The sequence below is a fragment of the Panulirus ornatus genome, chromosome 65, assembly GCF_036320965.1.
Source record: "Panulirus ornatus isolate Po-2019 chromosome 65, ASM3632096v1, whole genome shotgun sequence".
Lineage (NCBI taxonomy): Eukaryota > Metazoa > Arthropoda > Malacostraca > Decapoda > Palinuridae > Panulirus > Panulirus ornatus.
Window position 1 is genome coordinate 24,739,172 of NC_092288.1, and position 19,623 is coordinate 24,758,794.

The 19,623-nt window shown below is 39.2% G+C and overlaps 1 protein-coding gene across 3 annotated transcripts in view; it reads left to right on the plus strand.

The window, feature by feature from the left end:
* Positions 1-19,623, plus strand: part of LOC139746550 (tectonin beta-propeller repeat-containing protein 2) — a 66,249-nt gene that overhangs the window by 34,345 nt on the left and 12,281 nt on the right. For 2 of the 3 annotated variants that reach the window (XM_071657901.1, XM_071657900.1), the window contains exons 9-14: positions 953-1,088; positions 2,377-2,516; positions 4,594-4,753; positions 8,673-8,848; positions 13,848-13,993; positions 17,637-17,823. In XM_071657901.1, coding sequence (XP_071514002.1) covers positions 953-1,088; positions 2,377-2,516; positions 4,594-4,753; positions 8,673-8,848; positions 13,848-13,993; positions 17,637-17,808 — 930 coding nt within the window. In that variant the 3' untranslated portion in view covers positions 17,809-17,823. Of the gene's footprint in view, positions 1-952; positions 1,089-2,376; positions 2,517-4,593; positions 4,754-8,672; positions 8,849-13,847; positions 13,994-17,636; positions 17,824-19,623 lie in introns of those variants that run through there. The other variant, XM_071657902.1, reaches the window with a different exon arrangement.

Here is a 19,623-nt window from a genome sequence, read left to right on the forward strand (position 1 = left end):
AGAGCATTGTTGAGAGAGTTGAAAAGGTTGTGCTGAATTGGTTTGGACATATGGAAGAGAATGAGTGAGGAGAGTTTAACAAAGAGGATATATGTCAGAAGTGGAGGAACAAGGAGAATGGGGAGACCAAATTGGTGGTGGAAGTATAGAATGAAAAACGTCTTAAGTGATCAGGGACTGAACATGCAGGAGGGTGAAAGGCATGAAAGGGATAGAGTGAATTGCAATACAGGAGTTTATGCACTGTCACTAGACTGAAGCAGGGCATGTTAAGCATTGGGGGTAAACCTTAGAAAGGTCTAAAGGGCCTGGTTGTGGATAGGGAGCTGAGGTTCCATTGCATTGCATATGACAAATGTACAAAGCTATAAGTGTTCATGTGAATGTGATTTATGAGATAGACAAAGGAGTGTTTGAACAGACTAAGGATGGAGTTTTGAGGCAGGCATGCAGAAAGGATTGGTAAAAAACAAAAAAGATATGCAAAGGTGTGGTCAAGGGAATGAGGGAAGGAAATGAAATAAGATAGAGTATGGGAACAAGGAAGCAAGAGTTTTTTCTTTTTTGCATGAAGGACCCTATTGTGTTTTGCAAAGACAAGGATGCTTTGATGAGGTTGTGCATAACTACCATGTTGAAAGGCTGGAGTTTGTATATTGGATATAAAAGCATAGGGAGAGAGGAAGTTTTTTTTTGAAGGAACACACTGGTCTGTTATTTCTTTTACTTAGCCGGTAATATTAGCAAGGTTTGTGTATATATTTTTGCACTTGCAAAAGTTCTCTTCAGATGTTGTATTTGATTAGCTAGGTAATTTAAGCAAGGTTTGTATATTGGTTATACTTTCAAAATTTCCCTTCAAATGGTATATTCAATAGTCAGGTAACCTTAGGAAGGTTTGCAAATACATTGTTTGTTCTTCCAGATTTTGTTATCTTTTTATATTTTTAAGGTCGTAACTAGTGACTATATGATGGAGTGTGTGGCATTAGAACCTGGTAATGTTATGCTTGCCCCATCATTAAAAGGAATCTGGTTAGCTGAACAAGGCACCAACTACTACTCTTTTCACAGTTCCAGTTGCACAGGTCAGTCAGTTAAAGTATTCATTTATGTTTTAAGTTGAAAGTATGTTTCATTCCTTGCAGTTATTGTTGTGGTCTGTAAAGTGAGGTAAAACAAATGAGTTTTTTCTATACCAAATTTGAGCTGTGTGCCAGCAGTTTGTGACAGTTTAAGTTTAGTGTATCACATCTAGCTGTCAGGGATTTCAAAAGATTCAGTAGATAATACCAACTTGACTTTATGTTTCTGTGCATATAGTTCAATATGAATGGAATTTATTAGATCTTGAATGCTGAAATTTCATGCTGTGATTTCTTCTCTACATTCTGTAAACATAATCTTTTTTGTGTTTGCTTCAAGATGTTTGCAACAAGAACTGAGTTTTATCAGTTTTCTTATTCCCCTATGATTGTTTGTACAATGTCCTTCAAACTGAACTAACACTGCCTAATTCTTTTTGTATCTTCATCCTTAATTCTATTTGCACCTTTTTTCTACTTCTGCTCCTGTTTTTAACATATATTTTGTTTTTTTATCTTAATAGCTATTTTTGTTGTTGTTATAACAAGTGGAGGTGTGAATCTAGGTAATGTTTGAGGATGAACTAAAGATTTAAAGGGCTTTGAAAGCTGGTGATGAGTGAATCAATTTTGTTTAGGCATTGAACTGTGTAAAGCTAGAGGTATATCAGATGATGATGATGATAAGGAAATTATTTTTAATCTTGCAGTGAAGGAGTGCTGTTTGTTAAGTATGAATATTGACAGTTTCACGTATATTGAATTGGCATACTGGTAGTGCATAAAGTGAAAAGATAAGAGGTGCAAGGTAATGAGATGTTTTTTAAGGGACTTGAGATGCTGTGTGTATTTGATCGACCCTGTGTCATTAGGAATGGACTTAATAAAAACAGATGAATTCATGAAAATTTTGGAGAGATTATTATCTACATTTAGATGAGTGTTATAACCGATTGTTTCCTTAGGTTGAAGAAGAATTCTGTGCCTCTCACTTTATTCGATTATAATCTTTTTTATATAGCATTTACAGATAAGTACAAGTGACATTTATAAAGTATGGGAGTATTTGCTTTTTCATAGTCTCCCCAGATGTAATACACAAAAGTGCACTTAGGACTCTTTGCGTTATATTTTTCCCCATGGTCATTAGGAAATATGTAGAACATGTGCATCATTGTGATTTATCTGCAGAGTATGGGAGTATGTAATCTTTAAAAAGTAGATGACTTCTTTGCAAAAGCACCTGATTTCTTAGAAGAATAATATTTTTTTCTCTTGCTTGTTTTTTCAGGTCATGTTTGGTCTGTGTTCAGCAAGGATGTGTGGTCCACTGTTTGTGCTGAGGGTTTATACACAGACCAGGGTGCTATCTGCTGCCTCTCCCCTGAAGGACTACTATTTGTTATTAATCCCAACACTGCCAGTTCTGTGGTGAGACTGAATTTCAGTTTAATATTTATTTGTCTCAGAATGTTATGATGATCACACTAGTCTGTGATGGTAGTTATGAAGGTGAAATTTTACTTAACATATTTTTCAATGTATGCTGCACTACATGTTTCACAGAAACAATCTGCCTCATCAAGTGCAAACTTCATAAAGTTTTTGAATCCCAACACCAACACAGACTCCATCCTGTCACTGCCATGCCGAGGTAGACACTGGCCCGACCATTAGAGGGAAAGTGTGTGCTTATGTGTTGGTGGTGGTGGTGTGTGTGTGTGTGTGTCTGTGTGTTTGTGTGTGGGTGTGTGTGTTTGTGTGCTTGGGGTGCAATACCAAGATGTGTTGTCAACTACTTGTCTTATGTTATCATTTCTTGATAATTCTATCATAATGATATGGTTGATAATAGGATGTGCTTTAAAGTTATCTAGAGACAAATTAAAGGTCATAGTATTTACAATTAAAACATTGAGTGGCATTACAGGTACCTGAATCAGATGAGGGGCATAATGTGACTGGGTTGTTAAAGTCTACAGGGTGATCGCTTTCTTTCAGTTGGTTAGCAGCCGCATTACTGTGGTCGCCTCTGTGTACTGAATGCCTGTGGCAATAGCATCTCTCAGTTATTGTTTTACCTGTCTGGCCAATGTTTACATAAATACATGCCTTAAATGTGATGGCATAAATACTCCCAGTTTTCTGATAATTTGGCTTACTTTTGATTAAGGACTTACTAATAGTGTTGTATTATAAAGCAACATTAAAAGCACTGTTATTTATTACCTGTTTTGCATTAGCTAAGTTCGGAGAATAGGACAACATTAAACATTAGACCTATCATCCTTTTCCACATTTTAGTATGATGCATGAAATGTCTTCCGGGCTTTCCAGTAAGCCATGTTTACAAACCACTTAGGATAATGTAATTGCCTAAAGGTACATCGTATGTGACTACATTTGTATGCCAAACTTGTGGGATCACATATCCATCATGTTCTTAAAAACAGACTTAAAAACAAACATTTTTACAGAAGGATCATTTACTGAAAAATAATGAATATGCCTCTCAGCATTGGTAGGCTTCCTGTCAGTCTTAAAGGATAAGTGATCAGATTCCCTAGTTTTCAACACATCAAGAAATGGCGGTTTTCCTTCTTTTTTCCTTTCAGTCTTGAATTTGAGGGTGGGTTGAATGTTATTTAATTCATTTAAGAAAACATCACAATTTTGGGAAGATGGCCATAAAGACTACACATCATCAACATATTTAAGCCAGACTTTTGGATGGTTACTGCTTGAAGTTAGAATTTCAGTATCAGAGTATTCCAGGAACAGGTTCCTGAGAATGGGGCTAAGAGTATTTCCCATGGCGAGACCAAATTTCTTTATATTAAAATTACCGTCATCATCTTGGAAAACATTATTGGAAACACAAAGCTATATTAAATCACTGAAAGTTTTTATGGACAGGGGTGAAATAAGACAGAGCAGATAATTTTTTCCTTAGGTATATGATGGTCCCTATTGAAGAAACCACAGTATCACTTAAATACATCACTCATAAAAGCCCAGTCTCTCTTTCTACCATTCAGAACCCTCTGATATCTCATTTTCCTTTCCATCATCCACCATCCAAAAGGTTGAATACTTGTACTTTTCTCGCTTCTCTACATTTAGTAATATTTACATTCTGACTTGCCTCTTTGAAACTTACTGATCCTGCTTTTTTATGTTTTATTGTTCATTTTTGTTTTCTTGCTTTCATTTATTTTTTCATACTCAGTGGATTCTTGCTTCTGTGGTAGGATTTCATCAAAGAAGCACAGATCATTATTGGGATTTAACCTGCTGTTCCACATGAGTTTGGGACCTTATCATTTTATCTTGCCAACTGGCTGACTTCTGGTTAGAAAAATGCTGAATGGAATGGGACTGGTGTTAAGTCTCTTTGTAACCTTAGAATCCTCACTAGTTTATGAAAGATAGTTGTAAGTGAAAGTGATTGTACCAAAAAAAAGAATATACATTTAATCCTTGTTGCTGTTTAAAAGTAAACTTTCAGCCTTTTGATGTGCCAAACAATGAATACATCATGAGTGTGAGTCAGCGTCCAGAGGCCATGTGGGTGTTAACGTCTGCTGGAAACATCTACATCAGAGTGGGACTCTCTGCGAACTCACTTCATGGTTCACATTGGGAAGCACTTGACTTGAACCAAATTGGTGTGTATTATTTGATCTTTTTACTTGTTTGTCAGAGTTACTGTGACTGTTTTCAGTGCAATTCTTTTGGATGCATAGAATTATGATAAGTTTTCTACCCTGTCTGTATCCTATATGCTTTTTTTTTTTTTTTGCAATAAAGAAGGATTACCTATACAGAACCAGGCAGGTCGCATTTGTAGCCATGACCACTCCCAGGTGTCTTAAACACTTAACTTCCTCCAGTTTTACTACATTCAAACTCACAACCCAACATACCTGTCCCTCAGCCCTGCTGAACCAAATAACCTTGCTTTTATTCACATTTGCTCCTAACTTTCTCCTTTCACACACTCTTCCAAATTCAGTCACCAACTTCTGCAGTTTCTCACTTGAATCCACCACTAGTGCTTTATCATCAGCAAACAACAACTAACTTCCCAGGCCTTCTCACCCCTCACGGCCTGCAGACTTTCTCCTTTCTCTAAGAGTCTAGCATTTGTCTCCCTCACCATCCTATCCAAATTGAATAATTATGGTGACATCACACATCCCTGATGCAGACCAACCTCACTTGGAACCATTTACTTTCCTCTCTTCCTACTTCCACTTTTACCTTACGCTCTTGATGAAAACTTCTTGTTGCTTCTAGCAGCTTTCCTCCCGCACTGTATATTCTCAAGTCTTTCCAGAAAGCATCTCTATCAACCTTATCATATGCTTTCTCCAGATCCATAAATGCTGCATACAGGTCCATCTGTTTCTCTAAGTATTTCTCAAACACCTTCTTTTAAGCAAACACCTGATCCACACGTCATCCACCACTTCTTAAACCACACTGCTCCTCCCCATTCTGATGCTCTGTGCATGGCTTCACCCTTTCAGTCTGTACCCTTCCATATAACTTACCAGGTATACTCAATAAACTTATACCTCTGTAATTTAAGCATTCACCTTTATCCCTCTTGCCTTTATACATTGGCACTTCACATGCATTCCACCAATCCTCAGACACCTCACCTTGATATATGCATACATTGAAAATCTTCATCAACCAATTAGCAACACAATTCAGCTGCATTACCATGCACTCCAGTTGCCTTGCCACATATGATCTCTCTTCATACCATTCTCTATGACTCTCACTTCACATACCACCCTGAACCAAACACCATACGTCTGCCTCATTTAGCAGTCCTTCAAGATACTGTCTCCATCTCCTCACTTCATTGCTACCTGTTATTGCTTCCCCTTTTGCCCCCTTCATGGATATTCCTATTTGTTCTTCTATTTTTTGCACATTACATATTTCCTTCTAAAACATCTTTTTATTCTGCTTAAAGTTTACTGGTACTCACTCACCCCTACTCTCAATAGCCCTCTTTTTCGTCTCATTCTCCTTCCTGTGAACCTCCTACCACTTTCTCTTATGTATCCCCAGTCATTTGCTCTTCCCTGTAAGTCTTGCCCAAACACCTCTCTTTTCTATTTTACTAGCAACTTTATTTCTTCATCCTGCCATTCAGACTCTTTCTACTCTGCTCACTTCCCGTCTTATGCATGCCACATGCATTTCTTGTACATGCTAGCACTGCTTCCCTAAATACATCCCATTCCTCTTTCACTTCCTGTATCTCATTTACTCTTTGTGCCTCTGTATAAAGGTAAAGAGGATAAAGGTGAGTGTTCAAACTACAGAGTTATAATTTTGTTAAGTATACCTACTAAGTTGTATGGGAGGGTGTTGATTGAGAGGGTGAAGGGGAGGAAAAACTTTGTTTCAGAGATGGTAGTGGATGTGCAGATCAGTTGTTTGCTTTAAACAATGTGTGTGGGAAATGTTTAAAAAACAGATGGATTTATATGTGGCTTTTATGAATCTGGAGAAGGCATATGATAGGGTTGATAGAGATGATTTGTGGAAGGTATTAAGAATATATAGCGTGGGAGGTAAGCTGCTAAAGACGGTGAGTTTTTATCAAGGATGTAAAGCATGTGTACAAGTAGGAAGAGAGAAGAGTGAATGGTTCCAAGTGAAGGTTGGTCTGCGTTGGTAGTGTGTGATGTCACCATGGCTGTTTAATTTGTTTATGGACGAGGTGGTGAATGAGGTATATGCAAGTCTTGGAGAGAGGGGCAAGCATGCAGTTTGCTGGGGATGAAAGGGCCTGGGAAGTGAGTCAGTTGTTGTTTGTTGATCATACAGCACTGGTGGCTGAATCAAGTGAGAAACTGCAGAAGTTGGTGACTGAGTTTGGAAGAATGTGTGAAAGAAGAAAGTTGAGAGTGAATGTGAATAAGAGCACGGTTATTAGGCCTAGCGGGATTGAGAGACAAGTTAGTTGGGGTGTAAGTTTGTGTGAAGAAAATTGGAGGAAGTGAAGTGTTTCAGATATCTGGGAGTGGACTTGGCAGTGAATGGAACCATGGAAGCAGAAGTGAGTTATAGGATGGGGGAGGGGGCAAAGGTTCTGGGAGCGTTGAAGAATGTGTGGAAAGAGAGTGTTGTCTGGGACGGTAAATGTGGGTATGTTTGAGGGATAGTAGTCCCAATAGTATGACATGGTTGTGAGGCATGGGCTGTAGATAAGTGTTGTGCAGACGGGGGTGAATCTGTTGGAAATTGAATGTTTTGGACAATATGTGATGTGAGGTGATTTTATTTAGTAATGAAAGGTTAAGAGAGATGTGTGGAAATAAAAAAAAGTGTAGTTGAGAGTGCAGAACATATGGAGAGAATGAATAAGGAAAGGTTGACTTAACATTGACTCTGTAAACATCCCTGTATACCTGCCACCCTGGCTGTCTAAATGTATCTCACCCATATGCTTATTGAGAGTGTGGAAATATCCACCTCAACCTAGTCTTAAGCTCTTTTATGATTAGTTAACATGTAACCATTATGGCCTCCCAGTCCTGTAGTATCTGTGAAATCTCACCTATGTATTTTCAGCTAAATGGTTTCCTACATCAGTTAAACCATTATTTTTTTATTATATATTTACACATGATTGCTGTAGAGGTCAAAAGGGAAGTGAAAAGCAAGAAAATTGCATCAAGTTACAAGGGGACCTTGACAGACAACAAAGTTGGCCTGGAACATGGTTGAAGAAGTTTATTTTGAACATACGTAAAGTAATGAGGATGGGACACAGTGATAGAAGGCCTTGGTATGAATATCATTGTTCATAAGAAAATGCTGTGGGAATATGGCTGTGAGAGAGACTTGGGAGTTGACATTCTACCTAACCTGTTTCTAGAGTTCCACCTTATGTGAATAGTACAGGAGACCAACCACCAACTTGCAAATTTTAGAATTGGATTCAAGTTCATGGATAAGGTTATATTCAGCAAGCTGTTTACATCGTATGTAAGGCCAGAATTAAAATATTCCGATCAAGTTTGATTACTACATCTAAAAAGCACGAAGAGCTAATAGAGAAGGTCCACAGGAGATTAACAAAGATGGTACCAGAATTAAGAGAGCTGAGTTACAGGGAAAGGCCAAAGTCCTTAGATTTGGACACCATGGAAGACAGAGGAGTGAGGGGTGACATGATCTCCACCTTTTAAGTCTTTAAGACAGACTAATGACATTGACAGCAAACATTTTTAGATAGGCATGGGGGTAGAGCGACCAGAGAACATAACATGTAATTAAACAAGGATTGTTTTAAAAATGATGTAAAGAAGTAAAGAAATATGCTAAGAGTATAAGTGGTGGATGAATGGAATAAAACGAATGGAGACATGATTTATGCAGATAACACACAGAGAAAAAAAACTTGTATGATAGTAGAGAATCCTCAAGAGATGGGGCCTTACTAGTGTAAAACTCCCTTCTCATGCAGTATACTCTAAATAGGCAATTTCAGTTGATAATTATATGCATCATACATGCAGAAAATTATGCCATTAATATATTAATTTTTTTTTGCAGGAGATATACATATGTGTCACCTCTCCTGTGGAATGGAAGTTGTATGGGGAGTAGACACTCGTGGAGGAGTATATATGCGACAAGGTCCCCTAAATCCCTCACCAACTGAATCTCTCCCTCCAGCATGGATTCAGGTTGACCCAGTACCTCTCAGGGGGAATGCTGTGTTCACTAAGGTGCAGTATATATTTCAAAAAGAAAATAGATTCTCTGTTAAAGAAATAAGGAATGGTTTATTGAACTCAGGCTGCCATTCTGCTGAAACTGCAGTTGAGGAATTACATGAATAGGGGGTCATAGGAATAATTACTTAATTAATCACAAAAGAGGCCTAGGATCAAGGCAGGGCTTGATGCATTTGAGATAAGTTCATTAGTGAAGTCCGTCTACATAGTATAGGAAGTTTAACAGATCAAATTTTATGGTTTATTCATTACACAATAAGGGGATTAGTTGAACATTAAGTGATATAAAGTTACATGTTGGTTGAATTGCAGAAGTATTGTGTTGCCATACATTATGTATTTCATGGTGAACATGAGTGATGTAGTGTTACGTAATTGCTTAACTGCAGTAATGCCGTGTTGATGTATATTTTGTTTTTAATGTTGAATATTAAGTGATGAATATTTTCATTGTTTGTTTATTATTATACTTTGTCCCTGTCTCCCACTAGTAAGGTAGTACAAGTAAGGTAGCACAAGGAAACAGACAAAAGAATGGCCCAACCCACCCACATACACATGTATGTACATACACGTCCACACACGCACATATACATACCTATACATCTCAACGTATACATATATATATACACACACAGACATATACATATATACACATGTACATAATTCATACTGTCTGCCCTTATTCATTCCCGTCGCCACCCCACCACACATGAAATGACAACCCCCTCCCCCCACATGTGTGCTAGGTAGCACTAGGAAAAGACAACAAAGGCCACATTCGTTCACACTCAGTCTCTAGCTTTCATGTATAATGCACCAAAACCACAGCTCCCTTTCCACATCCAGGCCCCACAAAACTTTCCATGGTTTACCCCAGATGCTTCACATTCCCTGAGTCAGTCCATTGACAGCATGTCGACCCTGGTATACCACATCATTCCAGTTCACTCTATTCCTTGCATGCCTCTCACCCTCCTGCATGTTCAGGCCCCGATCACTCAAAATCTTTTTCACTCCATCTTTCCACCTCCAATTTGGTCTCCCACTTCTCCTCATTGCCCCCACCTCTGACACATATATCCTCTTTGTCAATCTTTCCTCACTCATTCCATGTGACCAAACCATTTCAAAACACCCTCTTCTGCTCTCTCAACCACACTCTTTTTATTACCACACATCTCTCTTACCCCTTGTTACTTACTTGATCAAACCACCTCACATCACATATTGTCCTCAAACATCTCATTTCTAGCACATCCACCCTCCTCTGCACAACTCTATCTATAACCCACACCTCGCAACCATATAACATTGTTGGAACCACTATTCCTTCAAACATACCCATTTTTGCTTTCCAAGATAACGTTCTCGACTTCCGCACATTCTTCAACGCTCCCAGAACTTTTGCCCCCTCCCCCACCCTATGATTCACTTCTGCTTCCATGGTTCCATCCACTGCCAAATCCACTCCCAGATATCTAAAACACTTCACTTCCTCCAGTTTTTCTCCATTCAAACTTACCTCCCAGTTGACTTGTCCCTCAACCCTACTGTACCTAATAACCTTGCTCTTATTCACATTTACCCTCAGCTTTCTTCTTTCACACACTTTACCAAACTCAGTCACCAGCTTCTGCAGTTTCTCACCCAGATCAGCCACCAGCACTGGTGTATGGTAATAAAAAGAGTGTGGTTGAGAGAGCAGAAGAGGGTGTTTGAAATGGTTTGGTCACATGGAGAGAATGAGTGAGGAAAGATTGACAAAGAGGATATAAGTGTCAGAGGTGAAGGGAACAATGAGAAGTCGGAGACCAAATTGGAGGTGGAAAGATGGGAGTGAAAAAGATTTTGAGTGATCGGGGCCTAGACATGCGGGAGGGTGAAAGGCGTGCAAGGAATAGAGTGAATTGGAACGATGTGGTATACCGGGGTGGATGTGCTGTCAGTGGATTGAACCAGGGCATGTGAAGCGTCTGGGGTAAACCATGGAAAGTTTTGTGGGGCCTGGATGTGGAAAGGGAGCTGTGGTTTTGGTGCATTACATATGACAGCTAGAGGCTGAGTGTGAACGAATGTGGCCTTTGTTGTCTTTTCCTAGCACTACCTAGTGCACACGCAGGGGGAGTGGGGGTGCCATTTCATGTGTGGTGGGGTGGCAATGGGAATGGATGAAGGCAGCAAATATGGGTATGTACATGTGTATATATGCATTTGTCTGTGTATATATATGTATGTATACATTGAAATGTATAGGTATGTATACTTGCGTGTGTGGGTGTTTATGCATATATATATATATGTGTATGTGGGTTGGGCCATTCTTTCATCTGTTTCTTTGCGCTACCTCAATAACGCAGGAGACAGCAACTAAGTATAATGATAGACAAATAAATGAAATGTTTAAGGACAATATGTCGTGTGAGATGATTTTACGAAAGAGGTAATAAAAGGGTAAATAAGAGGTGTGGTAATAGAAAGAGTGTGTTAGAAAGAGCTGAAGAGGATGTGCTGAAATGGTTTGGATATATGGAGAGAATGTGTGAGGAAAGATTTATAATGAAGATAAATGTGTCACAAGTGAAAGGAACAAGAAGAAGGGGGAGACCAAATTGGAGATAGAAGGATGGGGCCTAAACATACAGTATAGCAAAAGGCATACATGGGATAGAGTGAATTGGAATGATGTAGTTACAGTGGTCAGTGTGCTTTTAGTTGACTGAACCAGAGCATGTGAAGTGGGTGAGGGAAACTTGGAAATGTCTTTAGGACCGGGTTTTGGATAGGGAGCTGCGGTTTCTGTACATTACACGACAGCAAAAAATGGATGTAAGCGAATGCGGCCATTCTTTGTCTGTTCCTGGCACTACCTTGTAAGCACAGGAAATGGCAATCAAGCATGAAAAAAAGAAAAAACTGTGTCATTCACCACTAGTGTTTTGTATGAAATAAGAATTGCTTGTGAAACTAAGCTCAAGATAAAGAAACAAAACTTTCCATATGCTCCTTATACAGACCAACTATTTACCCTTACTCTGATGTTTGAAATAGAATTAGTGTACAAATCAATATAAGTAAATGTAAGAGACAAGATTTCCCCATCTTCTGGAGCTCTCAGATATATCATCCACACTTCCCTTCACCCCTCACTTAGGAGACCAGGCATCACAAATTTATTTATAAGCTTTCATTGTATTTTCCATTACTTTTGGATGCTGATGTGTCATCTCATAAAGATTTTTTTTCACTTTTTTTCACACTATGGTGGACTTTTCAGACCATACCCACAGTTTGAATAAGGGTGAAGCTCCTAAAAGTTCATAACCAAGAGTAAAGAATATAATTAAAGAAAATTGACTTGATGGGAACCACTACACTGTTGACATTGTACACAGTTGCTTTGTAGTGATAATGGAAGATTATTTGTTGATTTACACTTCTCTAGTTATTTCTCTCCTCTGCAGTCTGGCCAGTGAGCGTTTTCTTAGAAATATAAAGGTCAGGACTCTTTCTTTCCTCATAATTCAGGAAGGAGGCACCAGTCCTTGTACTCCCTTTATGAACAACCCAAAGGGTTTGTAATTGCTTGCTTGTTTAATGGACCTACCCTTGGCCAATAGGCAACCACCACCAGGCTGACATCACTGACCCACCTCATACCAGTTGTTCTGAGCTTTTCTTTCTTTTTGAGGTTGCACACACAGCCATTCATGCTGAATGATTACAGCTCCTGTCAGCCAGCTTTTTGATATACTTATATACATATTTCTCATCTATAGATTACTTATGTACATGTTACAGGAGATGCTTACTTAATTGACATTGTACTAATCATTTGATATTTTTACGATCCATTACTAGATATAATTTCATAAAAAGAGCGTGGTTGAGAGAGCAGAAGAGGGTGTTTTGAAATGGTTTGGGCACATGGAGAGAATGAGTGACGAAAGATTGACCAAGAGGATATATGTGTCGGAGGTGGAGGGAACGAGGAGAAATGGGAGACCAAATTGGAGGTGGAAAGGTGGAGTGAAAAAGATTCTGAGTGATCGGGGCCTGAACATGCAGGAGGGTGAAAGGCGGGCAAGGAATACAGTAAATTGGATCGATGTGGTATACCGGGGTCGACGTGCTGTCAATGGATTGAATCAGGGCATGTGAAGCATCTGGGGTAAACCATGGAAAGTTGTGTGGGGCCTGGATGTGGAAAGGGAGCTGTGTTTTCGGGCATTATTACGTGACAGCTAGAGACTGAGTGTGAACGAATGTGGCCTTTGTTGTCTTTTCCTAGCGCTGTCTCGCACCCATGAGGGGGGAGGGGGATGTTATTCCATGTGTGGCGAGGTGGCGATGGGAATAAATAAAGGCAGACAGTATGTGTACATGTGTATATATGTATATGTCTGTATGTGTATATTTATGTGTACATTGAGATGTATAGGTATGTATATTTTCTTGTGTGGACGTGTATGTATATACATGTGTATGGGGGTGGGTTGGGCCATTTCTTTCGACTGTTTCCTTGCACTACCTTGCCAACGCGGGAGACAGCGACAAAGCAAAATAAATAAATAAATGAATAGATAAGATAACATTAACCTACCTGTTCCCCCCTCCCCCATCTTACTGTTCATTCAATAAGGCCTCCACACATGCAGTGCCTGTCAGGGCACACAGTCTACCTTTATTGTACATGTCATTGTAACTCCATGGCGCTGTTTAAGACTTCATGTACTCTGGTAACACCAAGGAAGCAACCCCAATCACCTCAGGAGGTGCTACCTCTTTCTAGTTTGAAAAAGGAATGTAACAATTTAGTGGGGCCTAGAAAAAACTGGAATTTAGATGTAGTGATTGTGCACTTTAACCATTAACCTTCACTAGGTTAGGAGCACAATTGGTCAGTAAACATTTGTGCAAGAGTGGCGTTGATGAGAAAAAACTAAAAAAAATCATCTGTAATATTGTAATATGAATGACTTGCACACAGGTCTTTGTGGGCATGAAGCTGCACATGGTGTGGGCGGTGGACTCCTGTTTCCGAGTCTATGTAAGAGAAGCCATCTTCCCAGAACTCCCCATCGGACTGTCATGGGTTCATGTAGGAGGACTCTTTGCTCTTCATCTGTCTATAAGGTAAGGAAAGTATCATATACTGTGTTAGGAGAGACAATTGTGGATGTATTGAGGTTCCTGTATTGTTACAGGGTGTTCTTAGCTGTGTTATTTACAGGAACACACGATAAACAGACCTCCCCATCTTCCATAGGCTTTTTATTGTATGTCCTCATCTGCATCAGGTTAACAACCTGGTTTACTTTAATCAGGTTATGCTTCCATTATATGTTGGTACACAGGTTGTTTGATCTTTCCTCAAATGAATATGTACTCCTTTCTTATGGACTTAACGTTTTTCAGCCATTCTGCCATATCACAATAGTAATGCTTTGGATGATGCATATCTTTCTTATCATCATTATTATTGGCATCATGTAATTTGGCTTTAGCTCCACCATTCCTGTATCAGTAAGGAGCTGCAAGACGATAGTATCCATAGCGACATTCGCTCATGTCTGTACCAGTATCCACATTTGATAGCTTGAGTCGTACATACTCACAGCATCTTTTGTTTTCTTGCATTGTTTCAATTTTTGAATGCATCAGATTCTTCTGTATCATACTAGTCTCAAATATTATGGTTGCCCATAATACTGTACCTAATAACCTTGCTCTTATTCACATCTATTCTTAGCTTTCTTCTTTCACACACTTTACCAAACTCAGTCACCAGCTTCTGCAGTTTCTCACCCGAATCAGCCACCAGCACTGTATCATCAGTGAACAACAACTGACTCACTTCCCAAGCCTTCTCATCCACATCAGACTGCATACTTGCCCCCTCTCCAAAACTCTTGCAGTCACCTCCCTAACAACCCCATCCACAAACAAATTAAACAACTATGGAGACATCACACACCCCTGCTGCAAACCAACATTCAATGAGAGCCAATCACTTTCCTCTCTTCCTACTCGTACACATGCCTTACATCCTCGATGAAAGCTTTTCACTGCTTACAGCAACTTGCCTCCCTCACCATATACTCTTAATATCTTCCACAGAGCATTTGTATCTACTCTATCATATGCCTTCTCCAGATCCATAAATGCTACATACAAATCCATTTGTTTTTCTAAGTATTTCTCACATACATTCTTCAAAGCAAACACCTGATCCACACATCCTCTACCACTTCTGAAACCACACTGCTCTTCCCCAATCTGATGTTCTGTACATGCCTTCACCCTCCCAATCAATACCCTCCCATATAATTTCCCAGGAATACTCAACAAACTTATACCTCTGTAACTTGAACACTCACCTTTATCCCCTTTGCCTTTGTACAATGGCACTATGCATGCATTCCACCAGTCCTCAGGCTTTTCACCATGAGCCATATATACAATGAATATCCTCACCAACCAGTCAACAACACAGTCACCCCCTTTTTTAATAAATTCCACTGCAATACCATTCAAACCCGCCGCCTTGCCAGCTTTCATCTTCCGCAGAGCTATCACTGCTTCTTCTCTTTTTACCAAATCATTCTCGCTGACCCTCTCACTTCGCACACCACCTCGACCAAAGCACCCTATATCTGCCACTCTATCATCCAACCCTGGCATTGAATGAAACAAAGCTCATAAGTGAAAGGAAAAATGGTTTGGAAATATCAATAGTAAAATCAGGGGTTGGTGAGAGGAGAAAAGTTAAGGAAGGAGTAGCATTCCTCAAACAGGATTTGTGAAAGTGTGTTAAAAATTGTAAGGAAGTGAATTCAAGACAGATGTGGGTAGAAATGAAAGTGGATGGTGAAAATGGGTGTTTTGGGAGCACCTGAGTAAGAGTGTCAGATGTTTTGGTACAAAAGACCAGATATTAGTGATGGGTGATTAGAATGTGAAGGTGAGTAGTGTGGCAGTTAAAAGAATGATTGAGGGGGCCTAGGTTATTCAGTATTATGAGTGGAAATGGTGAACAGTGTATGGAGTAGTGTGCTGAAAAAGGACTGTTGACTGGAAATACCAGATTTAAAAAGGGGGACCTACCTACACAAGTATACTTATCTGAGTAGGAAAGATGGTCAGTGGGCATTATTGATTACATATTGAGTTATAAGCATGTAAAAGAGAGTATTTTGGATATAAATATGCTGAGAGGGACAGCTGGTAGGATGACTGATCACTGTCTTTTGGAGGCAAGGATAAGGATCTGTAGAGATTTTAGGAAAAGAGGAAACAATATTGATTAGAAGAAAGTGGTGAAAGTAAGTAAGCTTAGAAAAAGAGATGTGAAGAAGTACCTTAAGAGAGTTGTGTATAATGGCAGTATGTGAGAGTAAATGAAGTAAGAGGAGTGGGTAGGAATGTGATATTTAGGGAAGCAGTATGGGCATGTGTGAGAGATTTATGTGACATGCGAAAGGTGGGAGGTAGGCAGATTTGAAAGGATAGTGAGTGGTAGTATGAAGAAGTTAATTTTCTGGTGAAAGAGAATAGTGAATCATTTGGGTGGTACTTATAAGGAATTAGTACACATGATTGGGGGATGTATAACAGAAAGCGGCTGAAGGTCAAGAGGAAGGTGCATGGTTGAAGAAGAGGGCAGATGAGAGTTGGGGTGATTGACTATCAGTAAACTTTAGGGAGAATAAGAAGTTTTGGAAGGAGGTTAATAATGTCTGAAAAGCAAGAGAACAAATAGGAACATTATAGAAGGGAGCAAAGGGGAAAGTGGTGACAGATAGTGATGAAGTGAGGAGATGGTTTGGTGAAGAGAGAATAGGTGTTGAAAGCCTTACACAGGATGAAATATTGTGGGTAGCTGGAGTGGATGGTTGTTCATAGGTTAGTTAGGTTTTCAGTGTATGTATGGACCATTGTGAGGTGCCTGAGGATTGATGAAATGCATGTATAGTGCCATTGTATAAAGGCAAGGAGATAAAGGGAAGTGTTCAACTTACAGAAATATAAGTTTGTTGAGTGTACTTGGTAAGTGATATGGGAGGGTCATGACTGAGAGAGTGATGGCATATATAGAGCATTAGATTAGGGAAGTACAGTGTGGTTTCAAAAGTGGCAGAGGATGTGTTGATCAGGCGTTTCCTTTGAAGAATGTGTGTGAGAAGTACTTAGAGAAATGGATGGATTTGTATGTGCCATGTATGGATCTGGAGAAAGCATGTGATATGATTGATAGAGATGCCTTGTAGAAGGTCTTAAGAATAAGCATTGTGGGAGGAAAGCTGCTAGAAGCAGTGAGAAGTTTTTGTCAAAGGTGCAAAATTAGTGAGAGAGGAGAGTGAAAGGTTCCAAGTGAAGCTTGGTCTGCAACAGGGTTGTGTGATGTCATGTTTTTTTAATTTGTATATGCTATGATAAACTTAAAAGTATTCAGATGCCATTCAGGACAAACCTGTGGGAGCTTTTAAGGGAGAGTGGTACAGGGCAGGCATGATTTCCAGGTGGGTGCAGTAGTTATATATTTTCAGTTTAAGGGGTTAGAGAGTACTTAGTAGAATACTTGGTGTGTTAAAACTGTCATAGTATTTGTTGAGGCTTTTTGTATGAACCACATTTCTTCATGTTAAGAACTGAACTGTTCTTGAAATTGAATGATTATATGTAGAATATAGTGCTGTTGAATGCCTAGTTCAAATTCTCTTAATTTTTTTCACTACTATGATCTTAGAATGTAATTTGTTTTTCTTTTTCTTAAAAGTGAAAATGAAGTCTATGCCCTTACTCCCAATGGTGAAGTTTTCAAGCGCACTGGAGTGACTGAGACGAACTACATTGGTGATGCATGGGAGAAAATCCCAGGAAACTTAGCGAGGATTTCAGGTAAAAAATTCACCATTTTTCCACATGGTAAACAGTTTTTTTTCTCCTGATTCACATTTGGTTTTTTTTTTTCTTTGAAAAGAGAACAGAAAGTACAATAGCTTTCTTGATGTTTAAATGTTGCACTGGACTTGTCAGATGGCATGCTCATATAGCAGATTTGTAACAACCATTAGATATCCATAAATGCCCATCTTTTGATGTGGAACATATCAGTGGTAATATAAAGCAAGATTTGCTTTTGAAATATATAAATAGGTGGTAACTCATAATTTAAAGGTGATTGTATCTCGGCACAAGAGGTTTATCATAACTGCTATGTATTTTGTATCAATGAGTCTGATATGCACTGTTGAAAGAAAGTTTTTACATCCCATGAAGCTAATTTTTGTGTTGGTTTTCGTTTGATATCAGAACATTGATGTATGTGATGGAAAGAGTCTTGGAAACCAGCTTGTATGATGCCATGGGTCCCTGTTTAATGATGAGGTTATTATCTCTGAGAGCTGTCATTCTCATGATCCATTGCTATACATGCCATTGAAACCCATTTTTGAAGGAGAGTTATGTGTGGACTATACATGAAACAATGTAGCTTACCATCAACATATAGAGAATGCTCACTTAATCGATGTTCAAATAACCAGTGGATGGTTTAAATGTCCTTTACTAACTGCAACTGTACATTTAACTGCTAATCCCCCTTGCCATCTTATCATGATTTTAAAAAGCCTGCAACACACATGGCAGTGCACATCAAATTTGCAGTCTTCATTTGCATGTTACTCAACAGGACCTTAACATGCAGGATGATGTGAGGCATGCATGGGATAAAGTGAAGTGGAGCAATTTGATATACAGGGGACAACATGTCAATGGGCTGAACCAAGGTATATATGAAGTAATCAGGGGAAAACCACATAAATTTATTTGGGACCTAGTTGTGGATAGGGGTTTATGGTCTCAGTGCATTACACATGATAGCTAGAGAGTGGATGTGAAAGCATGAGGCCATGTCTTTGTCTGTTCCTGTAACTACCTTGTTATGTAGGAAACAACAGCACTACCTTGCTGTGTAGGAAACAACAAAAAGTATGAATGAATATATATATTGTTATAGAATGCGACTAAAAGGGGAAGAAGTAAGGGGCTGGAAATCCTCCCCACTCGTTTCTTAATTTTCCAAAGGAGGAAACAGAAGGGGGCCAAGTGAGGATATTCCCTCTAAGGCTCAGTCCTCTTTTCTTAACATTGCCTCTTTAATGTGGGAAATGGCGAATATGTCTGTAAAAAAAAAAACATATTTATTTATTATTTATTATATGTAATCGCTGTTCCCATGTCAGTGAGTGAGTGAGTGTTCAAACTACAGAGGCATAAGTCTGTTGAGTATTCCTGGGAAATTGTATGGGAGGGTATTGATTGAGAAGGTGAAAGCATGTACAGAGCATCAGATCGGGGAGGAGCAATGTGGTTTCAGAAGTGGTAGTAGATATGGGGTCAGGCGTTTGTTTTGAAGAATGTGTGTGAGAAATACTTAGAAAAACAGGGATTTGTATGTAAGAACTTATGGATCTGGAGAAGGCATATGATAGGGATGATAGAGATGCTTTTCGGAAGGTCTTAATAGTACGTATATGGTGTGGGAGGTAATTTACTAGAAGCAGTGGAAATTTACTAAGGATGTAAGGTTTGTGTACAAGTGGGAAGAGAGGAGAGTGATTGGTTCCCAGTGAAGTTCAGTCTGTGGCAGGGGTGTGTGATGTCCCCTTGGTTGTTTAATTTGTTTATGGATGGGGTGGTTAGGGAGGTAAATGCAAGAGTTTTGGAGAGGTGGGCGAGTATGCAGTCTGTTGGGGATGAGA